We start from the raw sequence: 19,702 nt of genomic DNA on the forward strand, positions 1-19,702 counted from the left end.
TAATAATGGTGGGTCTAGTGTCAAAATACTGAATGTGATCAAAGTAGAGAGAGAGTAATGTGGGAATCATCTATCCCACAGGTATCGGAGGGTGTGGGATGGGGCTATGCTGGGGTTTTTGGTGGTGAAGAATGGGCGCTGGTGAAGGTATGGGTGTTTCATTGTATGATTGAGACTTAAACCCAAAAGCTTTGTAACTGCTCTCACAGTGATTCAATAAATAAAATTATATAAAAAATAAATAAATAAACCAAGACTTTGTCTAGAATATTATATTTGGAATAAATTAGATACAACCAGTGAGGACATATATTTCTACTTGTGTTGACATTTGTGGATTTGGTGTATACAGTTAACCCACACCATCACCAAAGTGCCCAAGATACTGCACCTTATCCTTCCCTCTATCCACTACTCCCTTAACTGGTATATATTCTCAGGTCTGTAATCCATTCCTAGAATTTATCATTGATTGGTATTGTTTATACCCTTGCTTTCCCTACATACCACTGATGAGTGGAGCTATCTGGTACTTGCTCTTCTCTCTCTCATTTATTTCAGTATGAAATCCAATTACATCCAAATCGAAACAGGTGACAATGCAGGTGAAATTTAATGGTGTGTTCTGGTTTGGATTTTCAACCTCAAGATACTCTCAAAGATCCAATTTGGGGGAACAGGAGGGAAACTGGGATCACTGGTGGTGGGAAAAGTACACTGTTGAAGAGATTGGTGTTCGAACATTCTATGACTAAAATTCAATCATGAACAACTTTGCAGATGTGTCTATCACTGTAATTCAATTAAAAAATAAGGGGAAAAATAAAAGTCAATTATAAAAAAAATCCATTCTGAAACTCCTTATGAAAACTTGCAGCAAAACAACCTTCAAAAGACAATTAACTACACTTGTTGCAGAAGGGGGAAGAAAGTTTGCTAAAGTCACTGGGTCAAAATGTATCGACTTTATATGCTACAGAGGTTGCCTATCCTAGTCTAGTACAGAGCAAACAAAAAAAAAAGGAAATTAGTTTATACATTAAGTTACAGTTGTTGAATTGTAACTATAAATAAGGCTATATTTAATGTGACCAGCTTTGTTTTATGATTAAAGTATTTTGTGTAATTGTCTTTTGATCAAATAGGGGTAACTTCAGAGAGAACTTTTGTATTTGAATAGAAAACAATAGCGCATCTTTATGGGTTATTGGATTCTGCTCTTCTTCCTTATTTCGGAACTAGGAGAGCATCTTTGTAATTGCAGGCAACTTGATAGATATCAGTCCCCAGAGGTGCATGACTAATGCAAGCTTTGAGGACTGTGGAGTGTGGTTTCAGCATTTAAGCAGACAATAATTTCTTAGTCCCTTTTATTGGTAAGGAGATATTAGAAAGCTAAAAGGACTTGTTGGTTGTCACCGAACAAATGGCAGACTTGGGAACTGTGCTGCAAATGGCAGAACTGGGAATTGTGGTGTTGTCTCTGATCTAACAGAAAATAGTGCTCCTACCCACATGAAAACATCCAGTTCTCTGTAGTATTTGTAGATGGTAAAATATTCTACTCTTTGGCACTACAAAAAAAAAAATAAATTCAATAGTTAAAAAAAATAAGCGGAATATCAAGGAACCTCTACTAGTCCATGGAAACAAATGAAGCTCCACCACCCCCATGAGAACAAGCAAAGGCTATTTGCAGAGTTCGCACTAGCAAGGGAGCTGGCCACCATCACTTGCACTTGGCAGAGATTCCAAGGCAGGCAGGGGGAGTGGACAAACTATTGTGGAAGAAAGGCGTGATTGCAGTTATGCCCTGACTGGAAGTTGTTGTCATTGGGGGAGCTGTAAAGCTAACTGGAAATGATTGGTTCGAGCTTTGAAAGGGTCTATCTCACAGTGATTCGATTAAAAAACAATTTTAAAAGGACACACAAAAGAATCTTGGAACTGAGCAGCTCTCTGAAGAGATGCCTCTGGACCTTGTGCCAGGCCGATTTTATGGGGGTGCCTCAGACGGGAGCAGGTGTCATCCCCCCACCTGCCTCCTAGGAATCCCCACAGCCACCAACTTTCAGAACCAAATGATAGGCCCAGGTGGTCGGGATTAGTGACAGCAAACTCCAGGCCTCATGGGACAGGGGACGGGCCACCCTTTCCCACCTCCCCGACCCCATGGGACCCTGGATGTCATGCCCTTGAGCTGTCTCCGGTGACTACTTAAGCTCATTAACAGCCAGGATTCAGAGACACACAGCATAATCTCGGAACTGAGCAGCTCCAGACCGGAATCATCTAAGATTTTAGAATTTTAGGAGCACGTGACCACGAGAAGCAATACTAAATAATCTAACATCTGCCAATTTGGCAGGTTTGAGTGGTGGTGGGAAAATTCAAAATAATGGTGGTGGGAAGGTGTAATACTGGTGGGACTGGTGTCAAAATATTGAATCCAATCCATTATTGTGAACAACTTTATGAAAAAAAAGCACTGTCACTGTAGTACTGTCCTCCTGTTGTTCATTGATTTGCTCAAGCAGGCACCAGTAATGTCTCCATTGTGAGACTTGCTGTGACTGTTTTTGGCATATTGAATACGCCAGGGGGAACTTGCCAGGCTCTGCCATGTGGGCAGGATACTCTAGGTAGCTTGCCAGGCTCCCTGAGAGGGATGGAGGAATTGAATTCGGGGTGACCGCATGCAAGACAAACGCCCTACCTGCTGTGCTATCGCTCCAGCCCATGAAAATAAAATAATTGTAAAAAAGATTGGTTGAGTGTGCATATTGGCCTTCTTCTGTTAATCCTGATTTAGAAGTAAACACAAGAATTAAGGGGAAATAGTTATTAACTGGAATCCTGGCTGTTTCCATACATTTGCTACAATAGGGATCATCATTGGGCTTCCTGAACTGATAAACACACTGAACAATTTTCCCAAATCTGAGAGTTGTCTTAACTCTAGGCTTGCAAATGATACTGCTTCTATCTAGAAAAGCTTTTCTCAATTTGGTGTGTTTTGTTGCCACACTCAGTGGTGTTTAGTTGCTATTCCTGGATCTGTGCTCATGAGTGACCCCTGGCAGTGCTGGAGGACCATATAAGGTCCATTTTTGAATTAGGGTTGGCGGTACACAAGTCAAGAGCCTTACCCATTGGACTATCTATCCTCTAGAAAAGCTTTCCTTTCCCTATTTTCCTGTATATTTCTTTCCATCAGTGAATTCCTACTGCTAACATCATCTCCTCCTACCAAAAAAGTGTCATATCTCACAATGGAAAATTCCTTTTATTCCATTCATTTTGATTAAATATGCTTTACACAAACTTGAATACTCTACATTTATAGCCATGTTTATTGCTGAAGATGGAACACTCACCTTTTTTTCTTATATTTCCAAAAAGGGTTCTTATGTTCCTTAAATTTCAAAACTGTCATCAAGTGTAAAAGGCTTTTTAAAAAAATCCTGCGAAATTATGTAGGCAAACTGTTTTTCAAAATTTTCACTGAATTTTGTTTTGAGACACAAGTTTGGATTTTGTTATTAAATATGTGTCTTGAATATGTCTTGAGTAAAGGCTAGTGGCAGTGGCAAGTAAGAAATGAGGCTAGTTAAGAAAGAAAAATGGATCCTCAGACAATAAAATTCAAGAATACCCTGGTCCCCTTCAAATGCCCTAAACAAGAAATGTTCTGTTCATTAAGCCCTGATAGGAACCTCCCTTCACAATGGGAGAGCAGGATGAGGCTGGTTCACGATTCACTTTGCGGAACGCTCAGGCTGCCTGAGAGCAAAGGTTCAGAGATCTGAAACTGGCTGCTTGCAGGAAGGGTCATCCAAAGAAAAGGCAACTGGCAGAGAGCAACTAACAGGCTCACGTCAGTCCTGGATAATATTTATCAGGAAATTCACTTCCTGTCCTTAATCAACCCAGGATTTTTCAAAGCTGTAAGAACAGCCTGAGCATGGTGGGAGGCAGCGGGAAGGAAGTGACAAAGAACACTGATCCAAAGTGTCTGCCCAGGGTCACTCCCTCATTGTGGGAGTGTTCGCACTTCCAAGCAGGTGGAGACTGAAAAGGTGTGGGCCTCAGAAATGGGAAGTTCTGCTGATTTGCTGGAACAGAGAGAGATGTCCTCTCTCTTGCAAGCTGGTAACTAGTACAGCAAGTAGGGTGAACCAGGCTCAATCCCTGGCACCCCATGTAGAACCCCCAGCCCACCGGGAGTGATCCCTGAACACGGAGCCTGGAGGAAGCCCTTAGCACCCCAGGTGTGGCCCCCAAACAAAACAAAACAAAACAGAAAATAAGGCAGGAAAGAATTCTAAAGAAACTACTGCATTCCAAGGGAGGTATTATAAAACTCAAAAAAATTCTTTTTAAAGATAGTCTTACATGTTTTAGATGCAGTACTCACATACTGCCAAGAAAGGTTAGTATGGAAGAATGCAACTGTATTTTTTTGAAGTTTCATACTTAGAAAGTGAATACTGAAAAACAAACACTTAAAGGATAGGATGACATCTGAAGCTATCATAGGAGCTCAGTATTATGGTAATACTGGTGTTCTAAAGCCACATGGTATGTATTAACAGTAGTCATGTATTGGACTATATTTATTCCACAGAGTTGTATGAAGAAAATGAGAACATGAATCTGAGAGATTACATAATTTGTCCATGCCAGAGACAATACCTGAAGCAGATGCTCACAATATGTGATAAAATCACTCCATTTTTCTTCTCTTAACTGCTACAGTACCCCAGCTAATCATCTCTTAGTTTGCTGAGCTGAACTAATTTTTTTTTTAAGAATAAGGAAACCAAGGACCACTTTTCAGTTGAAAAGGAAGATGGGTGAAAATCTGGGTACTAGTAAAAACTAATTCCACGTTTGGTAGGTCTATGGCTCAACTGTCACTTCCCAGACTCTACCCCAGTGAAACAAGAAATTCCACCTTTGTGAAGAAGTCAGAAGGACCTTGGAGAACTAGTGTAGGATTCCTCCATCCTCCACTTCCTCAGTGAGTTCTGTGAGAACATTTGGTTTAACCAACAACCAGAAGTTGTGATGATATATCCCCTAGAGAAGAAACAGAGTATCAGAAATGTACTGCCCACACTCACTCAGCCCTTTGAGACATTTTAGCAACTATCCTTAGCTGATGAGGGCTAATGAGATGAGCTAATAAGAACCTGCTCTAAAGTCCTGAAATTAAACAGAATATAAAGCTGGTCCGAAGGCCTGACCTTCAGAGAATTGGCTCCTTAGGCTACATCCCACTCTAATTTATGCTCAGTCATGCTATTCAAGCTTGCAGCACATTGCACAATCTGAATGGCTTGTACCACGTGCCATGACAATCACCAGAGTAAAATCAACCATTAAAAAGCACCAAGTAGGGGGCTGGAGCAATAGCACAGCAGCTAGGGTGTTTGCGTTGCACATAGCCGACCCAGGTTTGACTCTCAGCATCCCATATGGTCCCCCAAGCATCACCAGGAGTATTCCTGAGTGCAGAGCCAGGAGTAACCTGTGCATCGCCGGGTGTGACCCAAAAGAAAAAAAAGAAAAAAAAGAAAAAAAAAGCACCAAGTTGAGCACTGCATTTCCACAGAGGGGTTGCAGGAGGTAAGGAACTTGTCTTGCATTTGGCTCTCCCAGGCTCTCCCCTGCATCACATGCATCCCCAATATGGTCCCTGAATTCTCCCCAGGTGTTGTCTGGGAGCTCAGAACCAGAAGTAAGCCTGGAGCACCACCGGGTGTGACTGCTCCCCACCTTCCCCCAAGAGGAAGAAAAGGTCATTGCTTTTGCTTTCGTCTTGCTAATTTAATTCTTAAATTCAGGGGTGCTACTAATGGGGGTGGGGGAGGTCTCAGGCTACACTCAGTCATGAAGACTGTTGCCTTGGAAGGTCATTACCATCCTAGCAACTTCTCCAGGACTCTGTTCATTCATGAATTCACTTCAGCCCCAGAAGTTCCATAAACTCAAGCAAAATGTAATGCCAGTAACATCACTGCACTGCACTGTCCTCCCGTTGTTCATCGATTTGCTCGAGCGGGCCCAGTAATGTCTCCATTGTGAGATTTGTTGTTCCTGTTTTTGGCATATCGAATATATCATGGGAAGCTTGCCAGGCTTTGCCATACAGGTAAGATACTCTCGGTAGCTTGCTGGGCTCTTCGAGAGGGTGGAGGAATCAAACTCACGTTGGCTGGGTCAGCCTCATGCAAGGCAAACGCCCTAACTGCTGTGCTATCACTCCAGCCCAGTGACATCACATTTGACTTAAACATTTACAACCCCCTGGGTAACTGAAAACAGCAGCTCTTCCCAGGAAAAGAAAAGTGTCCTCCAGCATCCTGGCTCTCTGAAAATGTGTCAGTGGGATCAGAAAAAGAAAAAAAGAACATCCTCTTGCTTTTAACTTTACCAGGATATTATTTGCTCCAAGCCAGAGTTCAAAGTTCACAAACTTACAAATCTGTATATATTCAGAGCAACTTCTTCCCATATTTCTTCATTTGGGAAGGTGGTGGATAAAATAAGCCGGACTTCGTGCAAACACTAGAGCTCGCTCTGTTGGCATTTCTAGCACTGACATCCTCAAGATTATCTTCTTCCTTTCCATCCTTAAATCTCTTGATCCTCTTGGCCTCCATATCTGAAAGTTTACTGTGGAAAAACTTAGACATAACAAACAGAATAGTAACACAAACTCATAATACACAAACTCGCTTATCCAACACTTAAGATAATTGAATTACTTTCTGCCCATCTGGTTTTCTCGGTACCCACATTCCTCTTCGCTTTGGTAGCAACTTGTCCTCATTCGCTATGTCCTATTTTAAAGCACATTAAAAATATATCATTTTGTCTATAAATATTTTTACAGGCCTCTGAAAGATATAGATTTCTTAGAAATATTTTTATTGCACTTGTCAGAAACCCAGATCCAGGAAGAGAACTGCGCAGAGTCTCCTGCCCTCCGGCCTGGCTGTCCTCGCCGGGGCCCCTTGGAGGGGAGCGGGTTGGATTTCCCTCCCCGCCCCGACCAGGGCTCTGGCAGCCAAAGACCTCCAGAACCAGCCACCACCATGCTGAGACCACTCCCCGCACGCATGAAGGTACCGGCAGAGGAACAAAGGCATGCGGGTCCCGGAGATCTCTAAGCCTGCTCGGATTGGGGCTGAGCATCCTCCACCCAGATCCTCCATATTCCAGTAGGCAGGGGTCACACCCACCAACTGGCCCCCTGGCGCCGTGTAATCCCATCAACGGCCAAGACCCAGAGACTATAAAACCCAGATCCCGGAAGCGCGTGGCCGCGAATCTTATTATCTCATGCTTACTTTGGACAACCTGGCAGGCTATGGAATGTAACCTGCCCACACGGTAGAGTCTGGCAAACTCCCCGTGGCGTACCCAATATGCCAAACACCCGTAACAATGATGGGTCTCATTCTCCGAACCCTAAAAGAGCCTTGAATATGGCACATTTTAAAAAATCTCAGGGCTAGGACGAAGGAGACATTACTGGGGCCTGCTCGAGGCAATCGACAAACAACAGGATGGTCGTGATTGTGATCGTGTCAGAAAGAGGCTGGTTACATCTAGTCATATGTCAATAAGAAGTAGAAAAAACAATAGCAAAGGAAGATTAAAGAGATTTAGGAATTCGCATGAAGTTATGAGTCAGGTGTTAGTCCACCTTCGACCTACATCTATTGCTGCTTGTAGTTCTGCCTTGCCCAGAAATATCTATTTGCCTCTCAACTGTCTCCCGTCTTCAAGACTCCTGTGGAGTAGACCTGTGAGGTCATGAGGAATTCTGCTCCTGGTACATGAAACACCCTGAAGAAAGGTCTCCTGATAAACCTCAACAACATCCTCAGGTGGATTTCTGTCTCTGCACAAGTCCAGGGTCTTGATACTTCTCAATCCTAGACCCAGGACTGAGCCCACTGGCTCAGGGAGTTAACCTATGGCTAGAATACAAACTTTTTCAAAAGATAATAATGTTATCATAGTGAGAAAAAAAAAACAGTAATCTCTTGGTAGCAACTTTGCAGGGAAGATTTGCTCATTTTCCCTTTGATCCAAACATCCCTGGTCTCTCAGGTACTTGACTGAGTATAGAACAAGACAAGTATCTGCCTCTGAGAGCTCTACTCCCAAACATGCAGATAAATGGAGGTACAACCCCACCATTCACAGGCACCCCCGTCTTTAACTCCAAAAGCCCCAACTTGGGACTCTCATAGTCCCAAGGGATTTGTGGCAGCTGCCAAACACTGCTGCTCTGGGATTTCTCCTTTCCATGAAATCTGCCCCCAGAGATATACATTCCTCATTCCCACATTTCTTTTCCACCAAGTAACAGGCTCTGTAGTTAATTGCTGGCTTTGCCACTTTAGAGTGTGCTTCTAAGCTCAACAGCTCAGCCTTGAGTCTCAAGTCCATAGTCCACACAAGACGCAGAGGTCCAGTACCAGAGGTAGGCAGCTAGCCCGTCTTGATTGCTTACAAACAAGGAAGCAAGGGGAAAGAAGCACCCAGTTGGGAAAGTGAACTCTCCCCAGCAGGGCCACTGATTCTTGGGAATGAGCTTCTGCATATTCTTCGATCCCTTACCCCTGCCTCACACTAGCTGGATACTGATGTGGGAGAGGAAACAAAGGCAGAGTTGGGCAGGAAGCTGATGGGTTTGCCTCAGGACACCCGTACTCCTAAGGTGAGCATGCCCTGGACCAGGCATAAGTCTGGGCCTTGACACATGGGTTTCTTCCACTAGAGCTGCTGCCTCAGCTGTTTTGAGATTCCTGATGGGAGGGCAATCTCTTGCAAGCAACCTCTTGTCTTTTGCCAAGTCTACATCTAAACTTATTCTGAACATGCAACTGAACTTGGGTTTTGAGGGCCCCCCCCCAAGTAATTCCCTCTCCCCACTTTCACTACTGCCTAGGTGATCGGGGCCTATAAAGACAAGTCTTCTGGCATAGAAGACTTCCTGACTTCCCAGCACACACAGTTCTAGAACTGGCCACAAATTGCTAAGAGCTGACTGTTCATTTTTGTTTCGTGAGCTGATAAACACAGATGTCACTGAAAGTTAAATAATATAAACTTACAATTAAAAAATTTAATGACAAAGATAATACACAAATAGCCCATAATTTCACTACATTTTATTATTAATAAGATATTAGTTATTAGTTATTAAGGTTAATTACATAGTTGGATCATTTAAAAATGGTTAGTGCAGGACCCGAGCAAGTCCAGAGTAAGGCACTTATCTTGCATGCAGCCAACCTGGATTCTTTTTTTTTTTTTTTTAATTTTTGGGTCATACCCGGCGATGCACAGGGGTTACTCCTGGCTCATGCACTCAGGAATTATTCCTGGTGGTGCTCAGGGGACCATATGAAATGCTGGGAAATGAACCCGGGTTGGCTGCATGCAAAGCAAATGCCCTAACCGCTGTGCTATCTCTCCAGCCCCGAACCTGGGTTCTATTCCTGGGATCTCATATGGTTTCTCCGAGCACCACTAGGAGAAATTCCCTAGTTCATAGCCAGGAGTAGCCCCTGAGCATCACTGGGTATAGCCCTCAAGAACCCCTCCCCAAAAAAATACCCTCTAAAATAGCTAATTCATCTCTCAATTCTGAGATCAGGGATTTCACATTGTCATCTTAAAAACCACCACTGGAGGCTAGTGAGATAGTACAGCATGTAAAAACCCTTGTCTTGATTGAGGTTGACCGGAGTTTGGTTTCCAGTATCACATTTGGTTCCCCAAGCACTGTCAGGAGTGATCCCTGAGTACAGAGGCAGGAGTAAGCCCTGAGTACCACAAGGTGTGGCCCTCAAATCAAAAACAAATCAATAGTCACAGGAAAATATTTATACTACTAAAACTGTCAAGCAGAACAAATCAGAGCTTATTGTCTGAGACCAGTCAATTGTTAGCAACACTTAGCAATATTGCTCCAATTCTGGAATTGTGGACACATCCTCAAGTCAGCCTGGTGAAACTCTAAATGTTGATCTGAGGAGTGCTAGGGACTATTTAGATGGTATCACTGATAAAATGACCCAGGCTCTCAAATATTAGCCAACTATCCCTGTGAGGTTCACTAAAATGATTTCCCATAGTCCCTTATGTTTTTTTTATTAGGCTCCAAAACTGGGCTTCAATGATCACGTCTTACTCTCCCACTCCTTCATTCTTGCTCATACATACAAGAGACAGACAGATCAAATATCATCTCTCAAATCCCAGAGGTTCACAAACTCAAAAAAATAAAAATAAAAATCCTGAAGGGCCACAGTTAATCACCTGGATATTGGACAGGGTGACACAGGGCTTCTGATGAAGGGCACATGTTCTCTGCTCAGGGGCACTGCTACTGACTGTCCCCAGCAGACTGTGTTATGGATTGATGAGGCTCTCCTGCAATGTTTGAAAAAAAAATTTAGGAATCTGAATTTTTGTTATTATTGTAAAGATGCTGGTGATCATACCTAAGTCCTTAGATATGCAATGCAAGTGTTCTACCACAAACCCTCTCCCGGTCAGGGTCTGGATGTTTTTGTTAAGTAAAACTGATCATTTTACCTCAAGGGCTGGAACAATAGCACAGTGGTAGGGCGTTCGCCTTACAAGCGGCCAACATGGCCGACCCGAGTTCGATTCCTCCGCCCCTCTCGGAGAGCCCGGCAAGCTACCGAGAGTCTCTCGCCCGCACGGCAGAGCCTGGCAAGCTCCCCGTGACGTATTCGATATGCCAGACACAGTAACAACAAAGTCTCCAATGGAGACGTTACTGGGCCCGCTCGAGCAAATCGACGATCAACGGGAGGGCCTTTACCTTTACCTTACCTTTAATTTTAAAAAATGTTTAATTATAACTAGATGTGGTTAGGGTTGTGTTAACTCACCTTATTGGGGCACCCACTTTGTACATAATATTGAATTGTGACACTGTGGAAGTTGAAGGTATACTGTGTTCTATCACTTATTTCTCAATATATCTGAAGAAAATAAGGTACGAGATACGCTTTCACCACCTTTGGGGAAGTTTTATTCTTTTCATAAACAGGTGAAATGAAATTAAGTCACTGTGGTCAACTTGGTATGATGCACCACACCCACGATACACTGATTCCACCAGGAATGTGCAGGCATCTGGCTAATGTCCCTTAACAAACAGGACCAGTCACCCTAAAAGGCTGCCCTCTACTTCGGAGGAATCCTTAGGCACAATCCAGAAAATTTTTGAATGCAAGGGTCATTCTCTTCAGGATCACCAGGACAAGGAACTGGTGAATCCAAGTTGGAGTCCTTATGGCCTCTGTAGTGCACTGAATTATTTCTGAGAGCCCATGGAACTGAACTCCCGCTGTCTGCAGTGTTCATTGTATCAGCAGAGCCTTTGCTGGGATTACTTTTTCCACCTCATTGTTTCCTGAAATTACCTCTAGGATTAGCTGCTTCAAGAAACCCACTTGTAGGATGAAGAGATAGTACAGAAGGTGCTTGCCTTGCACATAGCTGGACTGGGACCAATCCCCAGCACCACAAAAGCGCAACCAGCAGTGATCCCCAAGTGTAGAGCCAGGAACAAGCCCTGAGCAAAGCCAAGTACCATCACCGCTCCCCCCGCCCTTTTCCTCCCCAAAGAGCAACCCGCTTGCACCGATGCTCTTACCTCCAAATTTTCATTGTACCCTCTGTCTCCAAACGCTGTCCGCCTAAATGGAGATCTCCCACTTGCTCTTTCTTTGAGCAGTGGGTAGCTACAGCCATTTCCCAAGAGCAAATGAACATACCTGGGAACTGTAACAGAAGTGAAGGATGTGCAGTACCCTGCTGTATTCTACAATGTCGGACTTAACTCAGATTTAAGTAAAACTGTTAGTATTTGTAGGGCGTCGGGGAAGGACCTGCACGAGCCTGCGAGCCCGGGAACCCCGGGGGTGGGGAGGGGGGAAGGGGCGTGTTCCCGGGCGGACCTGTGGGCCCTGACTGCGTTAGCCTGTCCTGCCAGGAACCTGCCCCACCCCCATCCCGCTGCTCCTGAGCCCCCCTTAGCCCTGCTGCTGGGGGTGGGCGGGAAGGTGCAGGGCTGGGGAGGCCCCAGCCTTTCTGATGCTCCTGCTACTGTGAGAGCGGGCGTGGGCCCGGCCCGGAGGGAGGAAGAGCGTAGCACAGCAGTAAGGCGTTTGCCTTGTGCGCGCCAGCCCAGCTGACCCGGGTTCGATTCCTCGCCCCTCTCTCGGAGAGCCTGGCAAGCTACCGAGAGTATCTCGCCCCATGGTAAAGCCTGGCATGCTCCCCCTGACGTATTCAGTATGCCAAACACAGTGATAAGTGTCACAATGGAGACGTTACTGGGTCGCTCGAGCAAATGGATCAACAGGAGGACAGTATTTGTAGGAGCTCAGGGATGTGACTAAGCAGCTTAGTACTTACCTGGCAGAAGGCCCTGGGACCGACATACATCCAGCACCACGCCCCCGGGGGGGGGGGGGGGGCAGAGAGGGAGAGAGGGAGAGAACAAATTCCAACCAAACTGATAGCTCATAGGGTTGGAGCACGTGCTTTGCAGTTGGGAGGCCCAGGTTTGATCCTGTCACTGCATGGTCCCTGGACACTGCCAGAAGCGCCCCTCCGAGGGAATATTGGTAGAAGGAGCATCAGAAAGGTATGCTGCAATAGGAATGCTCACTTAACCATATTCTCATTCCTATTTTATAGATGAGGAAACTAAAGCTCAAACTGGACTTAGACCAGACTTGAGCCCACAGGACACCCTGACCAGTTCCTGGTTACCTTATGCCTTGATGCTTTGTGCCCAGAGAATGATGACTGGGGGTGGAAATAAAAGGTTAGTAATTTCCCAAGAATGGTATCCAGTTTGTAGTAAAACTATTCCTAGAGGAGAGGGGCAGGGGGAAAAGGAAAATTAGCTTTAACTTAAAAATCAGGAGTTGCCATTTTCAAGATCGTCAGGGACAAAATAAAAAAGCATAAAATTCAACTCACAAGACTTTTTGGCACATTGTTTAAAATTTCACTACTGCATTATTTTTTGTCTTTCCCTTTTCTCATGCTCACATTTCCCTTTGTCTCTAGAACACATAAAGCATGTTTCCAGTTGTTTATACCTTCTTGGCCACTTATTCTATGTCTTTCACTTCTGAGTCTTGCTTTACCACTTTAAGATGAAAAACTGGGTTTATTAGTGCCACCAAGTCAATAGTAGAGTAGAAAAAGGTATCTTTAGGCCAAGATCTAAATATATTTCAGTCCATCATCACTTGATGTAATATGGAAATGGGGGTGAAAGACCTAACAGATAACTTGAAGGGACAGGAATTCAGCATCTCATGTCAACATGAACATCACAGACACAATAATTTATTATGCACTATAGCACTGTCCTCCCATTGTTCATCAATTTGCTTGATCAGGCCCAGTAACGTCTCCATCGTGAGACTTGTTGTTACTGTGTTTGGCATATCGAGTACGTCATGGGTAGCTTGCCAGGCCTTGCCGTGCGGGCGAGATCCTCTCGGTAGCTTGCTGGGCTCTCCAAGAGGGGCAGAAGAATTGAACCTGGCTCGGCCAGGCCAGCAGCTTGCAAGGCAAATGCCTTACCGCTGTGCACATATTTACCAATTCCTAAAGAGACTGTTAAAAAAAAAATTGGTCTCAGGTCAATTACTGATTACAACTGCATTTCCAGTTAAAAAAAATTTAATGGTTTATATTTTAAAGAAAGCAAGGACCCAAATTTATGTATAATTTTACATAAACACAAAGTTCCATAGCTGTTTCAATTTTAGGAGCACAATGTGAGCACAAACTCAAAAGGATTTTTAAGCACACAATTACATTTTACTTTTTGTTAAAGTACTTTAAACCCAGTTTTCTTCAAATGCCACTTACAATAGAATGACTAACCCCATTATGTTAGAGAGATTAGAAAGCCAATGCTGGAAGATAAAACTAAGACTTGACTACAGAGTATATGGCAACGTAAACACTTTCATTAAGTGACAACTAATCCCTAGCTGCATTTCAATTTGCCAAATGAGCAATCAAATTCAACTCATTTTATTAGCTAATGGTTAAGATAGAATTTTGATTAGTCAGATTAGTCTATAGTCGCTCAAGATTTATTTAGCACTCATATTAAAAAAAACCAAGGACTTCAGAGTTTGCACTCAACACGGTGCAGTTAGATTCCTAAAGTCTACGATCATGAGAAAATTCTGATCAAAATTCTACGCTTTCTCCCACTAAACATAGATTCCAATTGCTAGGGGCTCACTAAAATGCAACAGACAACCCCCCACCGCATACAATCATGTATAAAAGAACGCCCCAAATATTATAGTCTCTTCCTAAATGAATACTGTGGAAGGGACCAGTGTACAGCTTTCTGTGGCCCATACTGGAAACTTTCACTTCAATTTACTCATTTAAGCAAAGTTTCTAGAAAGTGCTTTTTTTTTTTAATAGATATGAAACTAGGGTTGCAGAGATTATTTAACCTGGTGACAAATACTCAAACCTAAAGTGGATAGAAAAATTACGTTTAACTATGAAGAAAGACCATAGTGATGAATTTTAATAATTTTTTAAAAGAAAGTTTACCGGGTTGAAGAGATAATTCAACAAGTTGATGGCATGCTTTACTTGTGGGAAGCTTGTGTTCCATACCACCAGGTCCAGGACCACCAGGTATGGCCACCCACCACCAAATAGTTCTTCCTGAATATGTCTGTGATGAGTATGACTTTCCTTTGCATAATCTCTTTGGTTTGCAGGTTAAATAAAAATATGAAACAAATATGAACAGTACACAAATCAGAAGTGTACAGGTCACACGTTTTCAAGAACAAACTATCCAGGTAAACAGCAGTCTGACTAAAAAAAAAAAAAAGACAGGGGCTGGAGCGACAGCACAGTGGGTAGGGCATTTGACTTGCACACGGCCAAAGCAGGTTTGATTCCCAGAATCCCATATGGTCCCGAGCACCGCCAGGAGTAATTCCTGAGTGCAGAGCCAGGAGTAACCCCCTGTGCATCACCGAGTGTTACCCAAAAAGCAAGAAAACAAACAAAAAGCAATAGTACGCAACTTTGTATGTCCTCCTTTTGAGTTTTTTGAGTTTACTTTCTGGAGTAATCAACCATTCACAATCCAGGTTAGATGTCTATCAGAAGGAACAAGACAAAAACATTCATTTCCTGACTGAAAGACCAGAAAGAGAAACATGAAATTTAAGGGTCCAGAGATACATTTTAAAAAATTATCTTTATTTAGGTTTCTGATTCAGCACATGTATCAAAGACTAATCAACATAAAGTAAATAAGACATTAATTGGAAATCTTACATCTCTCTAAACTCTGACCAAGAATGTCAAGATTGCCACTATTACCAGAACTCCAACCTAGTCAAGCTGTAGACAGACTACCATGAACAAACACACAGTGTGCAGTATGCAGGGGCAAGACATGCTAGCATGTGGCTCTCCTCTTCTTCTGTTGATGTCTTTCCATCTGACAGTCCACTTTTGCTTTCCGTCCGAATGTCCAAGCAGAGTTCAAAGGCCGCTCAGGGTCAACCTGATCAAATCCTCTTCTGGAGGAATGCATTCTTAAAGTGTTGTACCTGCAACTTTGTTTTTGCCAGGATGAAGTTCAGATCGAGATGTACAGCACAATCTAGATGACAGTGCAGACTAAGAACTAAAGTTGAGCAGTAACCAGAGTTAAGGCATGAATGCACACACGCACACGTGCACACACACAGCACCCACGGCTCTTAAGAACATAGGATTCTTCCAATTGCCTACCAGGGAAGAGGCAACCAGGGCTTAGCAGTTAACCGTAACGGCAAGAGCATTCTGGACGATGCTCCCCATAATTTTAAGCTAACAGCTGTGTGTGTATAATTAAAAAAAAAAAAATTTAAACAAAGAACAAGAAAAAAAAATACACTTCAAAACCTAAAAAACCCTTAATCTCTTATAATGGCTCTTGAGCATGGAACTCATGTAGCAGCGTCAATTGCTGGCTCTTTCAATAATTTGGAAATAAAAGGTTGTTTTACTATGTATTTCTTTGGTAGTCTTCACTACTAAGTTTTCAGTGTTGGTTACCTAAAAGACAAGTACTAGACAGAAGTTCAAGTTACAGAGAAATAATTCTTCTGTATTGATAAGAAAAATATTGAGCTCTCAAAGTACAAATTACTATGCTTTTTCCTTACTGGGCATCCTCTATAAGCAAGGCTTCGCACAAGCAAATTTCGTGTCTACCTAACAAAGAGCGATATACATATTCTATTTTCCTAGGAGTGAACAGTTAACAAAAACATTATCCATTATTTCTGGTTGAATCAGTTGAAGTCAATTACAAAGGGACAGCAGCACTTGGTGACAAAGTCACATTCTGGTCACACATTCATACCATGGTTGCTGGTCAGCATAGGAGGAGCTCAGAATTCAAAATTCCTTTCCATCGATGGAGGTGCAGATTACATTCAATCCTTAAAAAGATTGAATGTAATCTGCCAAATGTTGAGAATTCTGTCTAGAATGCCAGCATGCTTAATGAGAAAAAGCAGTTCAGAGCCCAGAGAGGTGTCAGGTATTAGGTAAGTCAATTTGGTTTTCTATGAAAGGCATGGTGATCTGGCAACAGAATACGTATCCTATTAGCAGCATGGTGGTAGCCAAGGGTCTCTGTCAGCAAGACAGGAAAGAGAGCTATTGTTGCTCCCACCTGCCTCTGGGATGGCTACTGATTTTACAAAGGCCTTCTGGGAAGTCAGTCCATGGTTATCTTGGGCAAATGGGCAACAGGAATGAAAGTCACCATGTTCAGCCCTCATGAAAAGGGAGCCAACTTCCCCCAGGTAGAGAAGTTCTGGCCTCTATGAATTTGGAGTCTGAATCTTATGGGTTCCTAGTGGCTAAACAAAAGCCCTCATAAATACTGCCCAAGAGTGACAGGTTCCACATGGGGTCAGAAACACTTGAAAAGGACACAAAACAGTTTAAGTAGTGTTCGGTCTATCAATCATGAATATTCTGGAAGAGGAAGTTAGATACATGTCGCAAAGTGCTGTTTGAAGAAACGGGTTTATTTTGAAATGAAATGCCTAGTCTTGGGGAACCAGTGCTACGTTTCTGTACAACTCTGAATGTCAAGAACCTGTCTCGAAAAGGCATTTATCTGGAACTGTTTGCTCATTCCAAGTGCTGTCTCATATGGCAATGTTTTGAATTTTGTGCTTTCAGGAGGTAACTAAATTGACAGGAAGCAGAGGGAAGATTATATTATGAACTTTCTCATTTGCAAACAAGACACTATCCAAAGCATTGAATTCTATAATATTTTTTAAAAAAAAAAGACTTTTGTAAACATATACCATATTTCTCCTATAAAAAAAACCGAGAACTGTACCATGAAGGCAAACTGTTTGCCTACTACTCTTATATTTCCTCGGAATGGCAATGTACCAGGAGGAAGAGGAGCTGTGAGCAAAATCCCCAGGTTTGATATGATCCCACCTGATCAGATTAAAAACCTAAAGCCTCAATAATTAAATGCCAAACTTCTTCCCCATATACTTGAGAACTCTACTATGATTATGCATATTATACAGACATTATAAATAAAATTATATAGACGTACAATTCCTTCCAAACATTTGAGGAGTGATGTTCTCAGTTTGGGGGTAGAAGCAGTAAGAGGTGAAAAATCCTATTGGTGCTTTTACTCAAGTTCTTAAAATGCTAGTCAAACACTATTATCCAATAAGACTTTTTTTTTTCTTTCTGTAACTCTTAAATATGCATTTGAAGGCAAAAATGGAGGTTTTGATACTGTACAATATTAAATATCTACAATGTAATGGTGCCTTATTTTTAGGAGTGTTCATTAAAAGCTAGCTATTAGAGATGGTTTGTCACAAAACATGGACTTAAAAATTACTGATAAATTAATTTTCAGTTCTCTGATTATATCCAACAGATACACATTCTCATCATAAAATATACATTCTCTAGTAAGTTATTTTTGTCCACAGCATATATAAATATGCAAACACAGGTGGTAAAAATCACTTTACTACCAAAGTACAAAACAGTAACTGCTGAAAAGCAAAAATGAAGAAACTGCAAGTACTAAGAGTGACTCAATGTTCCACTTCAAAGTGAAACCAAATGATTTATTTGTGCTAAAGGAATGAAATCATGTATTCAGAATATACTTCTTTGTACACTGCACTTGCTTTGCCTGTAGTACGCTGTGACCAATGCTAATGTGCTATTTCCTCTACACCTCTTTTCTGTCAAGCAATAAAGTATCTTATGGCTATCATGCCAAGATATTCCTATATTGTTCATTTCAAATAGTACTTTCTAATAGTATTTTGCACTTTTAAAATATTTGTTCAAACTCTATTTCAGGGACCACAAAGAATGGAAAGGGGAAACAGCTGTGTTTTGTTACAATCCCAATGCTTTCTGCTGCAGAAAACAAACAGCACATTCTAATCAGCCTTCACAATCGCTGGTGGGTGGGAAAACATTGATCAACTGGTGTCAGAGGGGGCCAGTTTGGGCAGATTAACATTACAGATAAAGAATCACACTTTCATATACAATAATTATTCATCCCATGTATGTGGCAAAGATATAGCCATGTGATCTGTTACTTCAGGCTATTTTACAAGAGACATGGATGTTGATATACTGAAAATAACCTATAAAAAGTGTATCTGTAGAAAGCTCTATTAAACAGTATATTGTCTTGGGCACTGATCCATCTAACTTTCCGTTAGACACTGGAAGTTAGATTTTCAAAGGTTTGAATTGTAGTGCTGAATTACTGGTATATTTGTAGACACCATAGAGGTGGGTGGGTGACTAATAACCGCTCAGTAATTTTCTGCAAATTCATGAAAAAAATATACAAAAGATTTCCCTTTTTATTTTACAAACCTAAAAGCCAGGAAAATGAAGCTCTGGGCCCAAGCAAAAATTGCACACTGCTGCTGAATTACAAATATTGAATAGCAAATGTTCCAGCCAGGGAATGGAGGATGAACATGTAGATTCAAGTAAAACACTGATGGGAAAAGTCGTCTGTTTAGTGTTGTAGACCCACAACACTGGCTGCGTTTCCGACAAACACTTACAACACAATTAAGAGTGAAGCCTAGATAACCTCAGTGCAAATAAGTCAGATCCAAATATGCCAGGGAAGGAAGCCTTTGGCGTTGAGTAGATGGCTCCACTGTACGAGTCCCCACGTGAGATTCAGACTAAGCACATGCATTAAGGCTGGGAGGGGTGCACCGGATGCTGCGACGGGGTGGGCTGCGAGGTGGCTGCTGAGGGGACTGCGGGCTGCATGGGAGGCGGCGGCGGCGGCGGAGGGGGCTGGACTGGGGTCTGTGTGTTGGGAGATGGAGGTGGCGTGGGCCGTTTGAACTTGTCAGGACTGTTGCTTCTCCGTGGTGAAGGCCTCTGTGGAGAGGGGAGAGGCAGAGATCAGTGGAGGGACAGGGAGTTCATTTCCAACTTTTCTGACAGAGCCTGACACAAGGGCTGAGGCTGGGGACAAGCGGAGTCGCAAAGGCAAGAAGCCGGTGACTACCTTGTGCCC

General features: G+C 42.7%; 1 protein-coding gene across 1 annotated transcript in view; it reads right to left on the reverse strand.

Annotated features, from left to right (window-relative positions):
- Positions 1 to 15,318: 15,318 nt before the first annotated feature.
- Positions 15,319 to 19,702, reverse strand: part of CCDC6 (coiled-coil domain containing 6) — a 151,133-nt gene continuing 146,749 nt past the window's right edge. Inside the window, exon 9 of the mRNA XM_056120529.1 lies at positions 15,319 to 19,563. Coding sequence (XP_055976504.1) covers positions 19,372 to 19,563 — 192 coding nt within the window. The 3' untranslated portion in view covers positions 15,319 to 19,371. The remainder of the gene's footprint in view (positions 19,564 to 19,702) is intronic.

The sequence above is a fragment of the Sorex fumeus genome, unplaced genomic scaffold, assembly GCF_029834395.1.
Source record: "Sorex fumeus unplaced genomic scaffold, SorFum_2.1 ptg000043l, whole genome shotgun sequence".
Lineage (NCBI taxonomy): Eukaryota > Metazoa > Chordata > Mammalia > Eulipotyphla > Soricidae > Sorex > Sorex fumeus.